The following is a 26,449-nucleotide window of genomic DNA, read 5'->3' as shown; positions in this document are numbered from 1 at the left end:
TTCTTCTTTACTCCCTTGAAAGGCAAGAAAAAATCGTGAACATGAAATTTTTTCTTTGTGACATACTTTAAATGCGACATACTCTTTCTGACATACTCAGATAAATCTGAGCCATTTATTCAGATAAAACGATTTTTACATAAATATAATATGATTATAATGTTTTTCTAAAATGTATTTATAGAGATTTTCATAGTATAAGATTATATTTTAGTATAAAAATTGGCGTTTATTTGTAGAATTGCTCATATCGTCGCCTTGAAACTAAACCGTGGTAACTCAAAAAAGCAAATTTTTCAGGAGAGCAATTTCTAACTTTCTGCGTTAATGCTGATCGCGCCAATGCGATAAGGATTTATCTGCTCTCTAAATTAATTTTATTGAACTATGAAGATAATACTTTGTTTCTCTAAAAGGGTGATTTTTTTTACACAAAGTGACCCAAATATCTCATTTTTCGATTTTTTTGAGTTTTACGGTTTTGTTTCAAAGCGACGATATGAGCAATTCTACAAATCAACGCGAATTAGGCGGCCAAACAAAAATAAATTTTTTTTTGGGGGGGGGGCACGCTATTTCTACATGAATTTTCTTCTTTTTTATACCCTAAAAAAGCAAGAAAAAATATTAAACATGAAATTTTTTCTTTGTGACATACTTTAAATGACAAAATACCAATTTTGAATTTTTTCCGATTATTTCAATTTACGAACTTTGATTAAATTTTTTTATTTTTGTTTTTTATACTAAAATATAATCTTATAGTATGAAATCTCTATAAATACATATTAGAGAGACATTATAATAATATTATATTTATGTAAAAATCGTTTTATCTGAATAAACGGCTCAGATTTATCTGAGTATGTCAGAAAGAGTATGTCACATTTAAAGTATGTCACAAAGAAAAAATTTCATGTTCACGATTTTTTCTCGCCTTTTTAGGGTGTAAAGAAGAAGAAAATTCATGTAGAAATAGTGTGCCTCCCAAAAATTTTTTTTTTTTTTTTGGCCGCCTAACTGGCGTTTATTTGTAGAATTGCTCATATATATATATATATATATATATATATATATATATAAAATTATTAGACTCATTATAAGATTCTATGTAAAATCTTAATTATCAGGTGATACTACACAGTTTTGTTGTTTTTACGCGACTAAAACCAGTTTGCACTTGTTTACGTTCGTGTATCAATTGGTAAAATTAGACGATATATAATATAATTTCGATGATTGAATAAATTAGACGATATATTACGTAAATATAGAATATTTATTATATCAGGTATTATATTAGTAAATTATAAATTATTAGACGTACTATAGTGTTTTTATAATTACATGTTTTGCACTGGTTTATATGCTATACTTTTATATTTAAACATACATGTAATGGGTTTTTTTCAGGAGATTTTTTTATATACCTTCTATTTGTATTTTTTTTAACGTATTGCATTACAATGTTAACCAATTGAGACAGGAGCGTAAACAATAAGTGCAAACCGGTTTCAGCCGCGTAAAAAGAATAAAGCTGTATAGAGTATCACCTGATAATTAAGATTTTACATCGAATCTTATAGTGCGTCTAATAATTTGGTCACGGACTGCATAGGTATCAAATTTTATTACAAACAGTATATTCAGTGTTAGTATTTATTAAGGAGCATATCAAAGAAGAAAACGAAATAATATCTTTAGTGAAAATTGCTTAACAGATTAGACATAGGAACATTTTTTCCCTGTTGCATAAGATTTTTTAACGGATCTTGGGTATTTTCATGTCACTGATTTTAAATCTGCATTCGATTTTTCTCTCTAAGTATACAGTTTTTTAAATAACATTTTTGTCTTTTTTGTAATGAAATGTATTAGTTTAAAAATCTTATACAAGAGGGGGTTGAACAAATTCTAAGAGAATTAGAGCACATCACCAGTATTAAAATTGCATCGAGACTCATTCTCGAAAATGTCGTCATACGCAGCTTGATGCGCTTCATTGTTATGAATTATTTCTCTATGGGCTTCTGGACAGGTCATACAGGGGATACGCCTCTAGCCGTGTACAACGACATTTCCTTGCATGGGTTTCTATGCAATTTTAATTCCGTTGAGGTATCTTAACTCCCCTGAAAGTATGTCGAAACATCTGTTACATATAACATTTTTAAACATATACATTTCTACGAAAAAGACTAAAAAAATTGTTTTGTTTTTTTTAAATCTAAAGCTTTAAGAGCAAAACTAATTTCTGTTTTGAAATCCCTATACGAGCGTTAAAGCAAAATCAAGTATATGAAGAAAAAAAAACAAATATTTGTACCCCAGTGCTATTTATTATTATTTAATATACAAATATTATATAATCAGCTTTAAATAATTTATTTTTAATATGTTTTATTCGGCAAATTAATTTCAGATGCAGTTTAAGCATTTTTTTTCATATTTTATGCATTAAAAAATTATAAGTAAATGTTTTTCTCCCCACCAATTGAACTAAATTCACTACATGATATATTTTTCTTATCTTAAACCTTAACTTCGATTGAGATGAATTTCAGACAAATTCATTTTTGTTTTAAAAAACCAGCTTGCATATTTTCCTGTAAAACTAAAACTAAAAGCATTTGGTAGCCAAAAAACTGCTTTCGCTTTAGGGTATTATAACGTAAATAGACCAGAGCATTTAAATTAAGCTGTATTAATAATATGAATTTTAATTTAAACAAGTGGGCTGCGCCCCCTGCTCGCTAACGCTCGCCAACCCCCGAAAATTGCTACGAAATCTTATATGGTTTGCTTCGCAAACCAAGCTCGCTTCGCTCGCTACTAACTTAGGTACATTGCAAATGCACAAAATTCTAAGAATTCAAAACAATCATTCAAATCCATAGAACAATTTTTTTTAAGAAAAATTACATCTTTTTAGTAAATACTAAGTCATTAAAATAAATTTGAATTCAAATAAATGACAAGTAATTCGTTAAACCTATTAGAAATGTGCTATAGTATAAAATCGTAAGATAAAATTTCTAAAACTGATATCTCTTTAAAAAGGTTGAAATTTTGGCTATAATTAAGTCTATTAAAAATTGAAATAAGTGAATTGCAATGGAAAAACCTGCATAAACAAATAAATTCTAGTAAAACAAATAAATTCGTGATATAAGTCAAAAATTGTCAAATAAATTCATAATATATAAATTCGCGAAGAAAAGCGTTCTCGTCAAAATACTAAAATAGAGTTCTATCGACAAATACTACCCACTTCTGCCTAGCTTATGCTCTCTCTGGTTATTTCAGTTTCCGTTTTTAAAAGCGCTATATGTTGAGCCATCTCAGCTAGATTTTGCATTTGACATTTTTAGCGGCAATCGTTGGTCGATTTTCTAGAGTTGCCATTAGGGGAGTTGTAATGAGGCTTTTTTTTGTCGCCGTGTAAGAGAAATATATATATAGATAGTACGGAAGAGATTTTTTGAGATAAAAATTGGTGCTAAATTGCTTAAAGGTTGTGATGCAGAAAGTTAATACAAAATGTGCAGGCTTATAAAACTACTGCTGGGAAATAAAACAATGTTTGAAAAACGAACTTATTAATAAAATAATTTTTTTTAAACCTCGGTTTTAAGTAAACAAGTTTTTAAAATATTTTTTTATAAAAAGTAACTTATTTTATTATGTTATTTTAATTCACATCCTAAGAAAATGAAGATAGATAGATACTTTAAATTTATAATTTATACTTAAAATTTAAATTTATTAAAGTAGAAATTATTAGCTTGTATAGTATAAATATTCTTTTAAAACCCGAGTTCTATAACATTCACTGCAAGTTATTTTAACACTTATAACATTGTAACATTAAAGCACATAAATGTTGCGATGTTTAATTACCTGGATAATGGTATATATGCATATCGGACTTAGGTGGTCTGGGTGTTCTTTTTACTGTGGCATATTGTGGCTCATCTTGAAACTAAAACAAAAGTAGCGCAATGTAACATAAAAGTATCAAAATTAACATAATGTAACGTAAAAGCAACAAAAACAAAAGTTAACTTTTTATTAAATTTGATCTAAAAGATATCAGGCATGCATTTTTTTCAACAAAATTAAGCATTTCTCCAGATAAGAAAAAATGTTCAATACATTGATTAAACAGAGAAAAACACTTTGTTATTTTATATATCATTTGAGTATCGCGTTTTATTAACAGTCACTGACTGTTTTTCGAATAAAATTGTTTTAAATATATTACAGAAATTAGTCTCGTGTTTAATAAGCTTGAAGTAAAAATTAAAAATAGTATTGGGTTTAGTAATAATGCAATAGTGCTAAAGTAATCTCTAAAACACTTAAAAATATAGCTCTATATCAGTATATTAGGATTTAAACATACTTTTATAGCAGCAATAAAAAGTAAAAGAGAAAATTTAAAAAAAATATAATGAAATCCAGTAAGTTAAAACTGTAAAATAAAATGAATAGTAACTTATTAAATCTTAATGATCAGTTCATACTTACACTTTACCTTATGTACTTTTACACATTTTAAAGTAACATCAGACAAAAGAACACATTTTATGATAAATGAGTAAGTAACAGAAATGAAGCAGATTGTAAAAAGAATCATTGAATTTCTTTCGATATTAAGTTTTGCTTTGTTTTTACCTAAAATAATCTAAACTACCCATTTTAACAAACTTTAAATAAACTGCTATACACTTAGCATCATAAAAAAGGACATAGATCAAGCACATAAATCCAGTACAACAAAATATTGCTAGAAGAGCTGAACAAAAGGGGGAGGCCAATCAATATCAAAAACAAATATTTATTTTAATAAAGCAAGTTCCATATTATCAGGGTGGAATCCTTCAGATTATATAAAATTTAGCATTATAATGCAACTAATACAAGTCAATGCTTACTCCTTGGTAGTTCAATGGTAGACTGAATATAAGCCCTCTAGTGGGGAGATTTCGAATTGCTCAAATTTACATGTACATTTCTCAACACTCCCAACCTGATAATTTTAATGTAAAAATTGTCACAAAACAATATACAATAGCAAAACAATAATTCCACATTACATCAAACATTATATATTAAAACTAAAAATATAAAAAATCACATTAATAAATTATTAATAAAACAGTGAAAGATAATACGAAGAATCAAATTTAAAGGAATAGTAAACTATTAAAAGTTAATCGGAATGTTCATCATCAGTTTTTAGTTCAACTCTAAGGGAAAGAGCAACTGCACTGGTCTTCTATACTCACCAGTTGAAGTTTTCATACGACAGAATCTAATTAGTCCGTCCCGATAATTATCAGCTTCAAGAACACGGTCTAAGTTCCATAAAAATTCGGACACTCGAAACTGCCCCACACTGAAACGTTCCAAACTGCCCCCTCCACAGAAACGTTCTAAACAGCCCCTGACAGAAATGTTCGAAACTGACCTCCACAGAAACACTCGTAACTGCCCCTTACTGAAACATTCGAGACTAACCCACCGTAGAAATGTTCGGGACTATCCCCTCACCGTAGAAACGTTCGAGACTGCCCCACCACAGAAACATTCAAAACTGCCCCTAACAGAAACGTTCGAAACTGCCCCATGTAGAAATGTTCGAAATTGCCCCTCACTGAAACATTCGAAACTGCCCTCCACAGAAACGTTCGAAACTTAACCACACTGAAACGTTCGAAACTGCACCCCACAGAAACATTCGAAACTGCCCCACACTGAAACGTTCCAAACTGCCACACCCCACAGAAACGTTTGAAACTGCCCCTAACAGAAACGTTCGAAACTGACCCCCCACAGAAACGTTCAAACCTGCCCCTTACTGAAACGTAAGAGACTGCCCCACCGTAGAAATTTTCGAAATTGCCCCTCACTGAAACATTCCAAACTGCCCTACAATGAAACGTTCGAAATTGTCCCCCACAGAAACGTTCGAAACTGAACCACACTGAAACGTTCGAAACTGCATCCCACAGAAACATTTGAAACTGCCCCTAACACAAACGTTCGAAACTGCCCCTAACAGAAACGTTCGAAACTGCCCCCCACATAAAAGTTCGAAACTGCCCTCCACAGAAACGTTCAAAACTGCCCCCAACAGAAACGTTTGAAACTGCTCCACACTGAAACGTTCGAAACTGCCCCTAACAGAAACGTTCGAAACTGCTCCACACAGAAACGTTCGAGACAGTCCCTACCACAGAAACGTTCGAAATGTCCCCACACTGGAACATTCGAAACTGAACCACACTGAAATGTTCGAATCTACCCCTCACAGTAGAAACGTTCGAGACTGCCCCCCCCCCCCACAGAAACAATCGAAACTGCCCTCCTACAGAAACGTTCGAAACTGCCCCCCCGCACAGAAACGTTCGAATCTACCCTACACAGAAACGTTCGAGACTTCCCCACCACATAAACATTCGAAACTGCCCCTAACAGCAACGTTCGAAACTGCCCCCATCAGAAACGTTCGAAACCACCCGCACAAAAACGATCGAAATTGTCCCCCAGAGAAACATTCGAAACTACCGCCCACAGAAACGTTCGAAACTGCCCCACACTGAAACGTTCGAAACTGCCCCTAACAGAAACGTTCGAAACTGACCCCCACATAAACGTTCAAAACTGCCCTTTACTGATATTTTCGAGACTGGCCCACCGTAGAAATGTTCGGGACTACCCCCTTACCGTAGAAACTTTTGAGACTACCCCCAGAAAAAACGTTCGAAACTGCCCCACACAGAAAGTTTCAGGTCGGCCCCCACTACAGAAACGTTCGAAACTGCTCTCACTAAAACGTTCGAAACTGCCCCCACCCCACAGAAACGTTCGAAACTGTCCCACCGTAGAAATGTTCGGGACTACCCCCTCACCGTAGAAACGTTCGAGACTGTCCCACCACAGAAACATTCGAAACTGTCCCTAACAGAAACGTTCGAAACTGCCCTACACCAAAACGTTCGAGACAGACCCCACCACAGAAACATTCGAAACTGCCCCACATTGAAACGTTAGAAACTGCCCCCTACAGAAACGTTCGAAAATACTCCACACTGAAATGTTCGAAACTGCCCCTATCAGAAACGTTCGAAACTGCCCCTAACAGAAACGTTCGAAACTGCCCCACACAGAAAGTTTCGAGTCGGCCCCTTATACAGAAACGTTCGAAACTGCCCTCACTGAAACGTTCGAAACTGCGACAAACAGAAACGTTTGAGACTGCCCCCTCACCGAAGAAACGTTCGAAACTGCCTTCACTGAAACGTTCCAAACTGCTCCACACAGAGACGTTCGAAACTGCCCCACACCAAAACGTTCGAAACTGCGACACACAGAAACGTTCGAAACTGACCCCCTCACCGTAGAAACGTTCAAAATTGCCCCACCGGTGGGCATAAACGTTCGAAACTGCCCCACACTAAAACGTTCGAAACTTCGACCCACAAAAACGTTCGTGACTTACCCCCTCACCGTATAAACGTTCGAAACGGCCCCTAACCGAAACGTTCGAAACTGCCCCCCGCCCAGAAACGTTCGAAACCGTCCGCACAAAAACGTTAAGACTGCCCCACCACATAAACATTTGAAACTGCCCCTAACAGAAACATTCGAAACTGCCGCCAACCGAAACGTTCGAAATGTCCCCACACTGAAACATTCGAAACTGCACCACACAGAAACTTTCGAAACTGCCCCTCCACAGAAACGTTCGAAACTGCCCCACATTGAAACGTTCAAAACTGCTCCACACTGAAACGTTCGAAACTGCCCCTAACAGAAACGTTCGAAACTGCCCCGCACAGAAACGTTCGAAACCGCCCCATATCGAAGCGTTCGAAACTGCGACACACAGAAACGTTCGAGACTGCCCCACACAGAAACGTTCGAAACTGCCCTACACCGAAACGTTCGAAACTGCGACACACAGAAACGTTCGAGACTGCCTCCTTACCGTAGAAACGTTCGAAACTGCTCTTAACAGAAACGTTCGAAACTGATCCTCCCAGAAGCTTTAATTTTTTCTTTTCTTTTAACAAGTTCAATCGATTTTTGAACAATCCATTCAACGTCTGTTATCTAATGCAAATATGTATTGTCTATTAACTGAAGATCATTGATTCGCACCATAACTAATTCATCCATTTACCGATTCACATAGTAACCGTTATCCTCATTTACTGATTGGCTGATATTCATCTCATTCATCAACCATATCAATTATCAACCATTGCAGATCAAATTAAAGGGTTTTAATTTTTTTTCCTCTTTTTTGAGCAAGCTTAATTGATTTTTGAGCATTTCATTCAATGTCTGTTAGCTAATGCAAATATTTATTGTCTATTAACTAAAGTTAATTGATTCGCACCGTAAATAATTCACCCATTTACCGATTCACATAGTAATTGTTATCCACATTCACTGATTCTCTGATACTCGTCTAGTCTTTAATTTTCTTACCTTTCACAGCTATTGTAGCAACTGAACAGCTATTGTAGCTATAACAGCTATAGTACCAACTGAATATTTTTAAAAAGGAAAATAATGAACGTAGCTAAAATTTACTGCAATATCAACTTTCATAAAACTTAAATAAAATAAAACAAATTTTTATTATGAAAATTTTATATTAAAAATAGGATGACAAATTATTATCAGTAAATTTTTTTCAGCAACAAACCTCTCTTTCAGCTGCCTCCAGGGACTTTCTGCAGGGATCATCCGCGACGTGGGTCGTTGCATAAGGGGTTGGGTAATATATTGGATCAGCCCGGCTTGGGGGTCTCTGGTAATTTGATTTCTCCATTTCGCACAAGTGAACTGATTCCCCAGCCTGGGACTTCCTGGACACATAGGATGTGCTTGCTGTTTAAAGATAAAATAAATAATAATAATAAAAAACATATTGCATAACTTTTCTAAAAACTTTTATATTTCATTCGTGCTAAGTGTCCCAAATATCTCAACAAATTGAAGAAAAAAAATTTAAAAAAGTATAGCAAGTACGATTTTTTGCATATTTCTTGGGGAACTAGGTACATCAATCCTGATTGAATTTCTAATTTATTTGTAAATTTTGGTAACAGGTGGAGCTGAGGACTGGAAAAGTTTAAATATATGTTTCCTAACTGTCACACTATTATAACTGCTATATTTTCACGAAGTCTTTTAATGTTCTCCTCAGACTGTACCACGTAGTTAGGTTTCCCAATAAACTTTCCACTCCGATCCATTGTCTCTCAAACAAAAAATATATTTTGATGAATTTAATGATTTATAACAGCGCTCTCATTCGGCAAGGCAAAAATTACACATACATTTGCTGCAAATGGTGGCTATTTTGAAAATATCGTTTTTCTCCCTTTTTTTACCCATCGACAAAATGGGTCTTAGTTTAGATTCGATGGCGTCCACACACTTTTCAACTGTGAATTATAGTAAACAGTGCGCATGCGTCGTCATTTAATGCGTTGCTATGGCGATCGCTGCTGTTTTCCTTTTTATTTTCACTACTAGGCATTTTTAATGTATTTACATAATAATAATTTAAAGTATTTTTTAGATTATTTTTATTATTAACGTGTAATTACTGACTTGACGGTACTTTTAATATAAATATGAATGCTGAAGAAAGAAAAGTACTTTGTGACGTCTTGAAACACGTACATAGACAGGATATGAAGATCAATCCGACGGCAAACATCAATTGAGACAGTTTTTGCAACCCATGATTTGAAATGTTTAACGGAGTCAATCCAGAAAAAAAAAGCATTTGATCAATGGGTAACCAGTGATCGTAATAAGGCGATCACAACTTTTTTGTTGATTTTGTTCTTGTTTTTTTTTTTAATTTTTTTTAATGTTTATAATTGTGAGGAATCCGCATGAAACATGTATTTAAAAATATAAAAACAAACATTCATTTAAGCAGGACAGAATTTATAACAGTATTTTTAAGTGACATTTTAATATATCATTTCACAATATTTATTTTCAGTTTTCCTTATTTAGTGGCTCCACCTGTTAACTGACTCTGTAACTAATGTTAAAATTTGATCTGAAGAAGTTTTCTCAGTTAGTAGTGCATTTTAATAAATGAATTTATAACTAATACTGTAACTTGATTTGTGAAGAAGAAAAAAACGTAGATTAACAAAGCAGAATGTGGCAAATCGTGTTCTTTTATATTCAAATAAATGATCGTTTTTGGAACACCCTGTTATTAATGACTTAATACGTTTTAGGTAAAGATTGTGAACTGAATACCTGTTTGTGAACTTTCGGTTGGACTTCGTTTCCTAACGATGAGACAGACTAGAACAAGTACTGAAACAACCACAACTAACGATAAAGAAACAGGAAGTACAACTTCAATTTCCAAATAGAAAGGCACGGCTTCTCCACTAACTAATACTGCATCAGGTAAGGCACCTAAAAGATCAGTATGAAACTATACATTTTAGAACAAATATATATTTATACAAATAATATATTTTGTACAGTGCCTAAAAAAGGAGAAAGCCTTGGATAACTATTGATCTAAATATTGGATCTTAACGCTCTAGGACTCAATCTTAGTAGTTTGAATAGGGTGACCTCAAATATGCTAATTAGTCAATGCAACCAATTAGTCAATAGCTAATTAATCAATACAGCTAATTAGTCAATAGAGCCACGATGGCACAGGGGATAGAGCGTTCGCCTTCCAATGCGGCGAACCGGGTTCGAATCTCAGTTGATACGAATTCCGTATCCAGTTTGCACCGACCGCAGTGCTGACGTGAAATATCTTTAGTGGTAGACGGATCATGGGACGGAGTCCCCTTGCCGTGAGGCTAACCGTGGGAGGTTCACGTAGTCTTCCTCTCCATGTAACGCAAATGTGGGTTAGCTCCATTAAAAAGTCCTCCACGAAGGCAAATTTTTCCCAATACTCGATCCTGGAGTTCCCTTGTCTTCTGGATTGGGTTCAAAATTGCAAGGCTACGGAGTTGAACATTAGTAGTCGTAAACTCATAAAATTGGCTCGGCTGTGCAATGACGGTTATAAAAATAAAATAAAATTAGCCAATATAGACGATACTTTAAGCAACGAAATTCGATGCAAAAACATATCTCAGAATAAACTTACCCTTTTTTTTATAGACGGAATCGAATTTCTGACCTCCGAAATATAGGGGGTAGCTGCAATCTAGGAAATATGGTCCCAATAGTTTGCTTAAGAGACCGGTCCAAAATCTAGACATCTTAATATTACTTTACTTCTTCTTATCTCGTAAACTTTTTAAATTGATTTAAAAAAATTTGCACACAATTTTAAAATTCTATTTATTTGAAGAGAATTCCGTGCAAAGAATTACTTTATTTAAAAATTCATTTATTTTTTTTACTATTTTATTTAATAACCGTCGAAAGAAATTTGAGTTACGATGCGTAAAATTTTTGCATTGTTTTAAAAAAAATTAATTTTACATTACTAAATACAAAATTTGAGCGAAATCGGTCGAATAGTTTCTGAGAAATAGAATTTTGAAAAAGCCGCGTTATATTTTTCAGAAATCCGAATCATTCTAATAAAGGTATGTTTATTCAGAGAAAATACTTTTTATATGTGATTTCGTAACTTAATTTATCGTCTGCACTAACTACTTATCATATTTGAGGTCACCCTCTCAAACTATTAAGATTGAATCCTAGAGCTTGAAGATCCGATTATTAGATTGAAAGTTATTCAGAGTGCGCAGCTTACTTTTTTTCGCACAGTACATGTCCTGAATATTCTAATATTCTGAATATTCAATGTTTTTAAATATCCTAAAGACATTTAAACTCAAAATCAGGAAATGAGTTCAATCTATCTTCTTACAATCCATTTGAGATAATGTTGATTTTTGATGTTTACAATGTTTACAATGTGATGTTTGCAAAGCATTTAAAATTCCATTGTTGTTTCCTATTGACGATTCATTACATATTTAAAATAGACATGAAAAGAATTATGAATTTAATGGCAAGTTTTTATACACTGATAAAATTTTCTGTCTAAAATTACGGTATATTGGCATCACTCTGCCTTTCCTATTTACCGTAAAGTATATCGAAAAGAACATTTTTTCTATCAATACGATTTTGAAACCGTTTACAACTAGTATAGTTAAACTACCTTGAAGACAAAGCTATACGGTTTTTCGAACTTTTACAACTAGTATGGTTTCAAAACCGTAAAAACGAAATTTAACTGGACATTGGAGATAGTTTTGCAGTTTTATGGTGCTGCCATCTATAGGGAAATGAGGGTATTATATTCTAATAGCACAGGGTCACTATTTGGGAAGTGTGGAATAGTGGAAACTCTTCATGTGTTGAACAGAATGGACGAAATATTGTAGTGTCTACACTGGAACTCGAACCCTTGTCTATCGGTCATTAGATTAACAGAATAGCCCTCTCGATTTTAACCACACATTCAAGGAATTCACATATTCATTGTACCCACATTCAAGGAACTAAGTGGTGTCTTCATTAGGAGGGCCTAGTTAATGCGATAAAATTTTGGTTGTTTAACCATATCAGGTGAGAGCAGTAAATAAACGGTTTTTTCCATAGTTAGCTGTTTGAATACCATCTTATTTATTACAATTTGACTGTTTTGTTTCAATATGGTAAAATAATAATTTGTGGCGTAACTACCACTATAAATATTAAATACCAATTCACTACTATCTAAGGCATGTTAATTAGATTCTCTTACGAGATACCTTTTGATGGATGAAGATTGACATAGTCTATAATAAAATCTTCTCATTGGTGACCCGGACGTGATAGAATCTAGAAGGGGAGTAATGTGGCGTAACTACCACTATAAATATCAAATATCAATTCACTAGTATATAAGACATGTTAATTAGATTCTATTACGAGATACATTTTGATGGATGAAGATTGACATAGTCTATAATTAAATCTTCTCATTGGTGACACAGACGTGATAGAATATAGAAGGGGAGTAATGTGGCGTAACTACCATTATAAATATTAAATACCAATTTACTAGTATCTAAGACATGTTAACTAGATTCTATCATGAGGTACTTTTTGATGGATGAAGGTTGACATAGTCGATAATAAAATCCCCTCAAATTAATACATTGTGAAATAAATAGTTATTCTACCATTTTTCCCTGGAAATTCCTAACAGTGTACAGGCTATTGATTATTTTTTTATATATGTTCCACTTATATACTTGCCTTTCAATAAAGCTCTCGTTGTGAAGATGTACTCGGCTTCCGTGGGACCAGCTTCATTGTGGGATGTCAGCTGCAGTTGATACCAGGTATTTGGAGTCAGTCCTGTAATAGTGATAGTCTTCTTGTTAGAGGAGACCCTGTCGGCAAAAATGACCCAAGTTTTCTTCTGCTGCTGCTTGTATTTTATTTCGAAGTGCGTAATTGGGCAACCACCCGACTTCCAAGAATTTAAATGGATCATTACGGATGTCGCATTCACTGAGAGCAGTTCTTCCTTTTCAGGGGCAATAGGCGCTGAAAAAGGAAGAGATTTATAAGAAATAATTTTTTCAACTAATAAACTTCGAGTAAAATATAAATAAGATTTTTATAAAGAGAAATGTTTTTTTTTTTTTTTTTTAATCATATTCAAAAATAGTAGGAAAAATATATTTTTAAGTAAATAACTTTGTTTAACAATGCTATACTTCAATTTTTTTTTCTTGCACTTTGAATAATTTAGTTAGTATGCAGGATAATTCATTTTCTTTTTGTTTTTTGTTTCACCCTCAAAACACTGGGTGTGGTAAATGTATTAACGCGGTGAAATATCTTGATTAATGTGCATGGAAATCAAAATTATAAAAATACATCCACGCAATTATTTCGAAAAATGTATACAATAATACCAAGCTCGAGTTTGGGTGATTAATATGTATGGGAATCAAAATTATAAAAATACATCCACGCAATTATTTCGAAAAATGTATACAATAATACCAAGCTCGAGTTTGGGTGATTAATATGTATGGGAATCAAAATTATAAAAATACATCCACGTAATTATTTCGAAAAATGTATTCAATAATACCAAGCTCGACTTTTGGTGACTAATATGTATGGAAATCAAAATTATAAAAATACATCCACGCAATAATTGCTAAAAATGTATTCAGTAATAACAAGCTCGACTTTGGGTGATTAATATGTATGGAAATCAAAATTATAAAAATACATCCGCGCAATAATTTTGAAAAATGTATTCAGTAATAACAAGCTCGACTTTGGGTAATTATGGAAATCAAAATTATAAAAATACATCCACGCAATAATTTCAAAAAATGTATTCAATAATATCAAGCTCGATTTTGGGTGATTCTAGAAATCAAAATTATAAAAATACATCCACGCAATTATTTCGAAAAATGTATTCAATAATACCAAGATCGACTTTGGGTGATTAATATTGTATGGGAATCAAAATTATAAAAATACATCCACTCAATAATTGCTAAAAATGTATTCAGTAATCGACTATGGGTTAACGATACTAAACTCTACTCCCACCTGCCACGCTCGGCTCCTCCACAAGCCTCAGGGAATGTTTTAGCCTAAGGGAATGTTTTAGCCTTAGGAAATGTTGCAACTGCATAGTTTTCAAGCCTTTCTTCTTTTATATATTCTTTATTGGCATTGGACAGCCGACCCAGTTTGGAGTTTCAGGCTATCAATGTTCAACTTTGTGGACCTGTTATTTTGAAACCAACCCAGATGACTTGGATCAGGCAATGCGACAAATTAACCTTCGTGGAGGATTTTTTGATTAAACTAGCCCGTATTTGCGTTACGCCTAGAGGAAACCTCTTACGACTAACCTGGTGGCTAATGATCCGAACTCGGTCTCCAACTGGGTTCTACAGCAGCAGAATTCATTCGACCAACCATCAGCGGGAATCAAGCCTAACTAGCACTATACCCTGACCCATCCTGGTTCTAGATTATAGATGGTAAAAAAATATTTCAATGAAAATAAAGAAGTTTTTAAAGTTGATGACTTTTTCAAAGGTTCAAAAGAGTAAAAAGTTTAAGTTTCATTAAAAAAAAAATTCAAATCGAACTAAATATGTAATTTTTTTTTCTTATCATTATTCTTTTCGATTGCAAAATTGTTTTGTACACGTAGCACTTTTTTATGAATCACTTGTTAATAGCAATTCAAAAATTGTAGCTTGTTTAGACTAAACATAGAAATTTTATAAAATGAAGTATTATTTTCATAGAAATATGCTTAAATTACATTCATTAAGACAAAAAAAATCATGCCAGAAGAATAATATATTATTTAAGAAATAAATAAGTGCGTATATGCACTTTTGAAAAACGGATCAAAAACGGATTAAATATACTTTTTCAAAAAGTTGAATTTGTCAATAATCGTTTCAAGTTAAGAAGCTAGAATAGTACAAAAATTTCTCATTACAGAAAATGTTTAGAACAAATGAATTATTAATATTTTATATATGTCTTTAGAATTCTTGATTATAGCATAAGAGTTAAATTATTGGCAATTATACGTCATGGTGTTGATAAAACTATTTATTGAAATATTGTGTTAAGGCACCTTTGGCGGAATGTAAGTTAAACTTAAATTTTTAAGGTATTAAAGTATTTTTATACACTGTTTTGAAAAAAAATGATTCGCCTGTTCTTCTGCTTTTTTCGAATTTCTCCGATGACTTCTGGCAAACAAATGGTCGTGTACCATTCAGAATTGACCGTCCTGCGTTGCTCTAACACCACTGTTGCCACATGACCGTTAATGCCGAAGAAACAGGCAATCATTTGTTTCGATGTGCTTCTTCCTCGAACAACTTTTGTTGGTTTTGCCTCGTCTTGGAAGACCCATACAGTTGATTGTTGTTTTGTTTCCGGATCATATGCATAGATCCATGATTCGTCACCTGTGTAGATGTTATACACAGCCTTTGATGTACATTGAACGTATTTTTCCAACATTTCCTTGCACCAATCGACACGAGCCTTTTTTTGAGAGTTTGTCAGATTATGCGGGATCCAACGCGAACAAATTTTTTCTACCCTCAAATGTTCATGCAATATTTTATTGATGCTAATCATACTAATGTCCAAAGACGTCTCTATCTCACGGTATGTCACATGAAGATCTTGATTTATCAGTTCACGCACAGCATCGATCGTTTCTGGCACAACAACGGATTTTGGACGACCTGCACGGGGTTCGTCCTGGATCGAACATCGACCACGATTAAATTCGTTATACCAATTTTTTACAGTGCGGTAGGATGGCGATTTATCGCTGAATAAGGAATTAAGTTCATCGAAGCACTCTTGTCCTGACAATTCACGTCGAAAGTTATGAAAAATAATGGCACGAAAATATTCTCGATTCAATTCCATTTTTTGAAAGAGAAGATCTTTTCAATTTACTGTCAGCAACACAAATGAAGCTATAATGGTAAATCGTCTGCTAAATTTATGTTTAAAAATATCAAACTTTCGATTAAAATCGTCTGCGGTCGCCTATCAACACTTACTGTTGCCAAGGCCAGAAATATAAATAGCAACCCTCGTATAATATTTCAAGGTTATGCATCTCAAAATGAGAAAATATTATGGCATTTTCATCAATATAGTATAAAACAAAAGTTATTAGGGTAAACCAACCAGTGAAGGAACACTACCCAGTGAAGGAACATTTCATATATATTCATCAAAAATAAGAATTTGAAAGTTTTTCTTTAGATTGATTGGTAACAATAGCTTACTGCCAAACAATAGGAAGTCATCTAGCAATATTTTGGATTACCTGGTCAAATAGATTTCTCTGAAAAAATTTTTGAATTTGTTATTATCTCTGCAACACCTTGTTTCGTTGAAAAAATTATAAGGTGAGTGTTTGTACTTATATGTTTGAAGTGGAATTAATTGCATGTAGTAGTCTTATTTTTCTCACTGTGAAAAAGAGAATTCAAAATATAGTTATTGAAGTTACGCTTTATTTTTTTTAAAGCACCATAGCATAATCAAGTACTGAGATAAGGGGGTGTTTATTCACTGGATCACCAAACGATGAAAAACCAGTGAAGGAACAAGTGTTCCTTTACTGGGTTTTTCTCCCAGTTAATGAAAATAAAAGAAATTTTTTAATTTTCTTGTACTTTTAGTCATATTATACATCAAAATTCTGTTTAAAAGACAAAAAACAACTTCCAACCAGTGAAGGAACAGGCATGTTCCTTCACTGGATCACCAAACGATGAAAAACCAGTGAAGGAACAAATGTTTCTTTACTGGGTTCATTTCTCAGTTAATGAAAATAAAAGAAATTTCGTAATTTTCTTGTACTTTTAGACATATTATACATCAAAATTCTGTTTAAAAGACAAAAACCAGCTTCTAACCAGTGAAGAAACAGGCATATTCCTACACTGGGAATACTTCCAGTGAATGAACAGTAATGTGTGATATATGATTTTACATGACTCTAGGATAAGTAATTCTGCTATATAGAGGACAACCGAAATTTTGTTAAAAATTGTATGAATAATTCCTGAAATAATTTCAGTTCAAAATGTTAATTTAATAGCTTAATTTATGAAAAAATTATAATTTATATTTATTAACGGGGTGTGTAGTTACATCAAATGTTAGGCAACTTAATAAACTATGTTTACAAATCGAAAACTAATTAAATATAATCATAAAAATAGAACATTTTTTCGCTGGCTTTTGCACTAAGAACTCCTAATAAGCTATCATTATAGGATAGCAACGTGATTATATAATTTATAGAAACTACTTTACAATGTTAGAATTTAGAAGTAAGTTCCTCAACAAAAAACAAAGTTAAACAGAAACGATACTCAATTTCTTCAGAAGCTTGAGAGGGAAATCCCTCAAGATATGTTGTAAATTTTTAACACAGCATTGACGGAAGAGTCTAATATCGAAAATGTCCAAGAGCCTGTACTTTTTCCAATATGGAAGAAGCACGTATTAAAAGAAGACCACTTGGTTAAGTCAAACTTAGGAACGGAAGCTAGTATTGATAATGAATGCATATTAGGTATCGAATTTGAAATGAGTCCTCATGCTGATTCTCTTAGTTGAAAAAAGAAATGATTCTGTAAGTAAAATCAGTACTTCTAAAGATCCTCTAGATATAAGTCAACAAGAGATGGATTTGCCTCAAACTTCAAGACACCTTTCCCCCGTCTATTTTCGAGAAAGGCATTCTAGAAATGTTGCTGAAAAATCAGAAGAAGTTTGGAAGAGCCATTTACATTGGCCAAATATTGATGATAAAAAGAAAGGTCAAATAAGAAGAAAAGCGAATAAATTACCTTTTGCACTAACTTCAGAGAAATGGCAAAAATTTCAAGAGGCTGAAAGATCTAAAAAACATTAAAACAAGAGAACATGGAAAAGAAAAAGAAAGAAAAAAATACTTAAAAAAGAAAAAAAGCTTCAAGAAATAAGAGGAAAAAGAGTAAACAAAAAGGTGATAAAATAATAATGATAATAAACAGCATCGGATGACACAATGATTTAGATTTGACTGTCAAATTATAAGAAAGAACGATTTTTTTAAATTTATTTTGTATTTAACATCACTTTAATTTCTAGTTCATGATTACAGAAAAACGTTAGCATTTTACAAGTACTTGTATCTCATAATTTCACAAATAGTCTTGTTTTTAGTCGGACCTCTATTTAACAAAATCACTTAATACCAATAATAAGCTCGTTATATGGAAAATTCGTTAAATAGAAAATCACCTCTTAAAATACTTAAACAACACAAAACAGGTTTTAAATTCTTAAACACTAGACATAATTAAAATAGCAATTGATACACTTTTATCTTGTAAACTAGTATCTACTATTTATCATATAAATCTCAACCATAAAAGAAATCTGCATGGAAAGCAAGAAAAGAGCAAAACATTATCCAGTGTTACACTATCATGCTATATACATTTTCAACTAAAAAAAGTCTAAATTTATGTATAAAAATATAGTTGCATTTATTATAAAAGTAATTTTAAACATACATTACCACTTGCGTTAAGTTAAATTGCTACGGATGAAATCCGTTAATTTGAAGTGAGTTTTTCGTTTGAAGTGCAAACAAAAAGGGAAAGGGAATTTACTGCTTAAGATAATTTTTAGACAAAACAGTAATACATTTCATAAAGCAGTGGCTTCGAAAATTAATTTAATGTCATTTCCCCCATAAATTGCTTTAACAAGTTTAAAATGTTAAGAAATATTTTGGAAAATAGGGAAATTGGATCTCAATGAAAAGTTCGTTAAATAGAAAATTCACTTCGCTATATGGAAGTTATTTTACAAAAAAATTTCCAAAATGCTCTTGGTTCCTCGAAAAAATTCGTAAAATAGGGAAATTCGTAGAATGGAAGTTCGTTAAATAGATGTCCGACTGTATTTGTATGGCTAAAAAATTCATAAAGAGCATTAAAAAATAACCAAAATTAAGTGTTCCTTCACTGGGCAATTTTGTGTTCCTTCACTGGTAAGAGCTGTTCCTTCACTGGGTCTTCTTACTACTTGTTATTTGAACCTCCAAAACTTTAAAACAATATTATGTAAGTTCTCTGCAATTTTTTTGCATAATTTGCAATTAGTAACAAATATGTTGACACTGTCATTTAACTGAAATTACGAATTTTGAAATTAATATGATTTTTTAAAAGGCAAGCGAAGCTTAAGTGTTCCTTCACTGGTTAGTTTACCCTACATAAAAATAAAATAAACTCTAACCAAAATTGAACAAAGTAACTAAATTTCATTTTTAAAAAAAATTGTTATCTATCATAAAATAAAAATCTGATTATTTTTGAAAACTGTAACGTGTTTTAAATTAGTTACATATTTTAAATTAGCAAGTTTCTAAAAAAATTATATTATAAAGTTTCTCACTGGCTTAAATTTCATCATTATAAATATTCACCTAGTTCGATTATTTAAAAAAATAAAACTATTTTTTTTTTATTTGAAGCTAAATTTCATTTTTTCAACGCTAACTATGATATATATGACAAGAAGAAATGTCTGGTGTCAGTGAAGCATGCGACAGAAATATAGCAATCAAATCCATATGCTGCGTGCCAGTTCCGTATTTTTCTCTCATATCAAAATTCGAGAAACTTTTTTTTCTTCTATTTTGCTTAATGATGTGTGAACATTACATTGCACCAGTTTTCTAAATTAGTCTGGATGAAATGAAACTGCTTTCCTTTAATGTATTGTGTCACGTTTTTTCGTAATGTAAAATTCCTCATGATTATTCCTACAAGGGAAAGATATATTTTTCCCTTTTCTTAAAAATAAAGCTTTGAATTCTCAGATTTAAAAAAAAACGAAAAGTGAAAGTTTATTTTATTAGAATAAGTTGCATCAACAATTTTTTAATTTATCATTATTGTTTCGGAGTCGAAAGTATCCCCCAATCTTTGACAATCTTAAGAAAAGAGAATTGAAAGTTTATTTTATTAGAATAAGTTACAATAACAATTTTTTAATTTATCATTTTTGTTTCGGAGTCGAAAGTATCCCCCAATCTTTGACAATTTAAAAAACAACGAGAACTGAAAGTTTATTTTATTAGAATAAGTTACAATAACAATTTTTTAATTTATCAATATTGTTTCGGAGTCGAAAGTATCCCCCCATCTTTGACATTTAAAAAAAACGAGAACTGATAGTTTATTTTATTAGAATAAGTTACAATAACAATTTTTTAATTTATCATTTTTGTTTCGGAGTCGAAAGTATCCCCCAATCTTTGACAATCTGAAAAAAAACGAGAACTGAAAGTTTATTTTATTAGAATAAGTTACAATAACAATTTTTTAATTTATCAATATTGTTTCGGAGTCGAAAGTATCCCCCAATCTTTGACAATTAAAAAGCTATTTAGCTATACATAGGAAAAATGCCTTTACAATTTGAAAAGTACAATAGATTTTACTGAAGAGCTTTGGTAAGGGGTTTGATAAAATTAAAAATAAAATAATGTTTTATAAGATTATAAGAAATTATGTCATGATACCTTAAAGCATGGCAAATATTTATTCGGTTAAATTTACTTTTAGTTTTACATTTTTTACTAAATTTGTGATAATAATAGCTATAATTTTGAAGGTCAGAATTTTTGGTACGAATGGTTTAAATACCATATATTTTGATTTTATTACCAGATTTCGGTTTTTTTTTCCTTTAACATAAATGTCCTTACGATACTGAACTATAATTTTACAATAAGTTTTTTTTTCGTGTGATATATAGTATATTAATATCATATTGACAGTTTACACAATAACGTAAAACATTCAAAGACAAGCGAAAGTTTCACGACATCATCTCAAATCACGTTTTTATCTCTTTAGACTAATATTAGGTTTTAAATGCTGAATAGATTTATAACCCAAAGACACTATCCCAATACACCATCCTATACATATATACAAAGTACAAGGACTCAATACACTATCTACCAATAAGTATTTGGACACGTGTGATTGAAAAGAAAAACATTATTCTTAATCAATAGTTGGTAGAGCCTTCACGAGAGGCAATTACAGCGTGAACCCTTCGGGGAAATACTTTCCACAAGTCCTTGTGTGATGGCTAGTGGTATTTTCTGCCACTAGGCTTGGAGAAGACATGTAAGTTCCTTCACCGATTTTGTACCGGTAGTACACCCCTTAATTCGGCTATCCAACTCGTCCCAGAGGTTCTGGATGGGGTTCAGGTCTGGTCTCTAGACAGGCCAGTCCATTCGATTAACCCCATTGGCACCAAACCAAACCTTGGTGACCCTCGCAACATGACAGCTGGCATTGTCGTCCTGGAAGTAACAGGGGTCCACCCCGTAAAACTGCCACAACGTAGGAAGCACATTGTCATCCAAAATAGTGCAGTAGGCATCTTGCATGGGACTAATGCCGATGTTGTTCCCTACATGATATATACCGGCGGAGGGCATGACGTATCTCATGACCTCAGATATAATCATTTGCATAGGTGTCCAAATACTCATTGGTAGATAGTGTATAACCCAGTAATAGTAAATTCCCAAATATAGCAATTATGAACCCCATTAAATTATCAGAAAAATGTTACGTACCTCTTCCAGTCGTTCTAGTTGACACTATTTCACTTTGCTCACCACTGCCACTAGCGTCGGTGACATAGAACTCGTACCTCATACCACAATGGAGGTTTTCAATGCTGTGAGTGTTTATATCACCAATTACATCTTCTTGTTTCCATGTACCATATTCTTTCTTGTAATGCACAATGAAACCTGAAGATATAATAAGTTAATATGATTTACAAAATTTCCGTTTGCCATTAAAATCAACCATATTTAAGAATAACCTAAACGGATGTGTGCTTCACATCAGTATCATTAATGACATCATGATGATCATAAATCATCAGAAATTATACATCATCATCATCGTCTCGTTTTTATGATAAGGGTTGCGTTTGATGAATATAATTTTGAATTTTTATGAGTTATTCTACTGTCTTTTTGTCCATAGGCATAAATCAATTTAACGTGATATCTATTTATTGCATTAAACTATGAATTGAAATTTCTATATAACTAAATTAGATTAGAACACAGTTAGACTTAAAGAAATACTTGAAAGAGAATCGAGACAACCAGCTCATAATTACCTATATTAAGGTTACGAAAATGAATGTTCTTATAATCATTCTTATAATCAGTTCTTATAATTAGCGAAAATTTTCTCAAATTCTCTCAAATGTAAAAGTAAATATCAAATTATGCAAATTTTCTTAGAGATATTGTATATTTGTTAATTTAACATTAAAAAAACTGGGTGAAATTCAAAAGAGAAAATTAATTAAGTGTTAAATTAATTTTGTTGGCATAGAATAAAAAATAAATAAAAACTTGATGTAATTGTCAAGTAAAGTTCATCGTAGTCTTAAAAACTATTTATTTTATAAATATTTGGTTATTTAATGCAATGCAATGATGCATGCAATGGATACTTCGACTGTTTTAAAGTTATTTTAAAGGCAAGAAAATGATACATATCTGTAACTCAAAGATACTTGCAAAGATATTTCGTCTCCTACATCATCAACCAATTTTAATTTTTCAGAAAAAGCTTTGTCTCTCTTATTTTCTGCAGGTTTCGTCTCATTGGCAATAAGAGAATCATATGTCATAAACACTTCAAACAGCGTTCAAATATCGGAAAATTAGCAACTGAACACAAAATAAGCTTTAAATTCATAGACTCTCTGAAACGTAATTACTACGAATTTGAAAATAAATTTTAAAAAATATTAGATTTGTAATGCTTTTTTGTAGATTCTGTAATATTTTTATTTTGAGTAAATGCAAAACATATTTTATTTAAGTGTAACATGCACACAATAATTATGCTGCATTATATCCTTTAAACCTATTTTTAATTCTTCTCAACTTTTTTTTATAAATATTTCATAATATTTTTTTGCCCGATGTATGAGTAATTTAATGAAGCCACCTTAAAATCACAATTAATTTCAGGATGCAAAAAAACATTTATACTCTTAACACAACAATATATGAATTTTCGAAAATAATTCGCTAGACCTTTTAAAGCGAATATAAATCGTTCTTTTTTTTCGATAAAACTAGAATTTTCATAAAAATTTGTGTGAAAGTCACAGAGCAAAGAGTACATTAGTCTCAAAGGAGTCATCTAAAATATGTCCCAAATAAATGAATGTGACTATTTGGATCTGGGTTTTAGAACGCCTATATATTTCGGCAGCCAATGGGGTTTATTTTTTTTTTCTGGAGAATTCTTTGAAGTGTGAAAATGAAGAAATATGATACACATTTATTTTCTCGATCTTCTGCCTCTGCTGAGGCTTTATACCTGTGGTTGGGATGGCATTTGCTTCGTCCCTTTTCCATTTCAAAGTCACAGAGGATGACGTCACTCCTAAGATTTCTAAACTTGGTGGTTTGGGAGGATCTGGGAATAAGAAGAAAACAAATATAAATATATTTCTTTTTAAATTCCGGCTATTTTTTTTTTTTTTACTTTTAAAAATATTCAATATAATATAATACAATCCCAGCTAAAAATTGCACCTCAGTTTTTCTACAGAAAATAAGTAGTTTTGTAGTTTTTCTAGAGCTAGGTGCAGATTTTTCTGTAGTGCAATCTTAACTGTAAAAACACTGCAGTTATTTTGCAGCTAATGTGAAGCGATTTATCAGTAATTCATTTTTTAAAAAAAGAACTTTTAGCTGTTATGTACAAAATTACTGTAGTTTTAAGTAAGGTCACTTTAAAATCATAAATTTTAAAAAAAACTGAAACTTTAAATCCATGGTTAAGCTGCAGTAAATTTGAAGTAATTATGCAGTCATTTTTTCAGAAGTATTTTTCTGATGAATCTGCAGAAAAACTACAGTTACTTTGTATTGTTGTGAAATTGAAAGTCTTTGATGTCTTCAATCTTGCTTTTTTTTTTCAAAACAAAAAGTATAGTATTTCCTATCGCTCTCGATAGATGGCACCACTAAATACTAATATTTCTTCATATTTACTGTAGAAATTTTGAGGTTGGTACTACTACAAAACTACTACAGTTAACAAACTGCAGTAATTTTGCAATGTTACCACTTCAAAAATTCTGTAGCGGAGTTGGTGAAATCACAACAGTCTTCAAACTGCATTTTTTTTTTTGTAGATTTCCTGAATTTATTTTTAACTGGGATATAATAAAGACAATAAACAAACTCAAGGGAAACAATTAAATTAGAAATCTTTAGTTCGGCTTTGAGGAGAACTCCTCCAGACTTAAAGACTGGGTCTGTCTGCTGCTATGGTAACAAGTGAGAGCATATTCCTAATGGGGGTGACATGGAGGAAAGAAGGTTTCGATTGGTTTACTCGCGACGACATTAAGACAAAACTATTCACCTCACACCCCTATTCGCAGTGACCTTTCCTCGTAACTATAGTACCCACCACAGCGCGAGACGAGTGTCTGGAGGAGTTCTCCTGAAAGTCGCATTATAGGTCTATGTTAGTGACTCCAGAATTGAGTTTATAGACGATAAAAGAATGGAAATAATTAAAAAAAGCACAAAAAATCTTAGCATTATAACTATGAAATACATGTTTATAAAATAATTAAAGGATATGCTGAATCACTATAAGAAAATATCTTCCACATTATGTAAAGAAAACGTAAAATTTTTAAGAGGTTTTTTAAAACTATTTTGGGTATTTGCATTTCGATTTTCAAAAACAATAAACTCATATTAATTTTTGTTAAAATAATTAAGAAGAAAACGACTCAGTTGAAAAGGCAAAAAAAAAAAATAATAATAATAATGACGTTGAAAAGGACCTCAAGCTATTGGGAGTCAACCGATGGCGGGCCGTCGCACCGGACAGGGCCAGATGGAGGAAAATCTGCGAGTCAGCCTTGGCCTGTGAAAGGCTGTTGAGCTTATGAAGAAGAAGAAGAAGAAGAATAATGATCTAGTTCCTAATTGGAAAAAAATCCCGGTATAAAAAAATTATACCGGCTTATGAAACTCCGGTTCCGGTGTGATACTAGAACCGGCATTATACCGGACACAGTATCATACCGGAACTGGTGTTTCATAAGCCGGTATGATTCCGGTATTATATCAGAACCGGTGTTTCTTAAGCCGGTATCAAATTGATTCCTTTATTATATTAGAAATATATTATATATAAATAGAAATATACATTAGAAATTATCATATTATATTAGAAATATTATATTATGTAAATCTAAAATAAACTATTCCATTAATTTAATGTGACAAAAACGGGTTTTTGATCAAATGAAAATTAAACAAGTCTCCCCTAAACATTTCTAAATTGGATGATTCCGGCAGATTTAGACATAAGAAAAACTATTTATGAATGTTAATTTGAAATGCAGATAATTTTTAAAAATTCTAGAGATAAAAGGCAAAATTAGGAGAAATTTCAGGAAGGGGGGGGGGAATCAAACAACCGAATCTGAATAATTACCAAATAAGTGAATAAATATGTTTGATTGCTACAAGCGTTAATCATAAAATATAGGAATTTTACTTATTTTTAAATAAGAGCTTGAATTGCAATAACAATCGTTTGAATTTTAAAAGAATGGTAGATGGTAGCATAGAATATTTTAAAGGAAAACTATAACTTGAATTTTCGAACCTTCATTAACGATTTCATAGACGATTCATTCTAGAAAAAGTCATGCATGTAGTGTACCTACCACTACAAAAATATAATTTCAATTCACTAGTATATAAGACATG

At 32.1% G+C, this 26,449-nt stretch overlaps 1 protein-coding gene across 1 annotated transcript in view; it reads right to left on the bottom strand.

The window, feature by feature from the left end:
* LOC107444320 (cell adhesion molecule Dscam1-like) overlaps positions 1-26,449 on the bottom strand; it is a 230,960-nt gene that overhangs the window by 5,442 nt on the left and 199,069 nt on the right. Inside the window, exons 19-24 of the mRNA XM_087158837.1 lie at positions 24,024-24,122; positions 22,241-22,420; positions 13,291-13,584; positions 10,309-10,473; positions 8,723-8,907; positions 3,901-3,982 (exon numbers count right to left, since the gene is read on the bottom strand). Coding sequence (XP_087014963.1) covers positions 3,901-3,982; positions 8,723-8,907; positions 10,309-10,473; positions 13,291-13,584; positions 22,241-22,420; positions 24,024-24,122 — 1,005 coding nt within the window. The remainder of the gene's footprint in view (positions 1-3,900; positions 3,983-8,722; positions 8,908-10,308; positions 10,474-13,290; positions 13,585-22,240; positions 22,421-24,023; positions 24,123-26,449) is intronic.

The sequence above is a fragment of the Parasteatoda tepidariorum genome, chromosome 3 (assembly GCF_982258835.1).
Source record: "Parasteatoda tepidariorum strain Cologne lab strain chromosome 3, Ptep-v5.0, whole genome shotgun sequence".
Lineage (NCBI taxonomy): Eukaryota > Metazoa > Arthropoda > Arachnida > Araneae > Theridiidae > Parasteatoda > Parasteatoda tepidariorum.
Note: the sequence above shows the minus strand (reverse complement) of the source record. Positions and strands in the feature narration are given on the sequence as shown.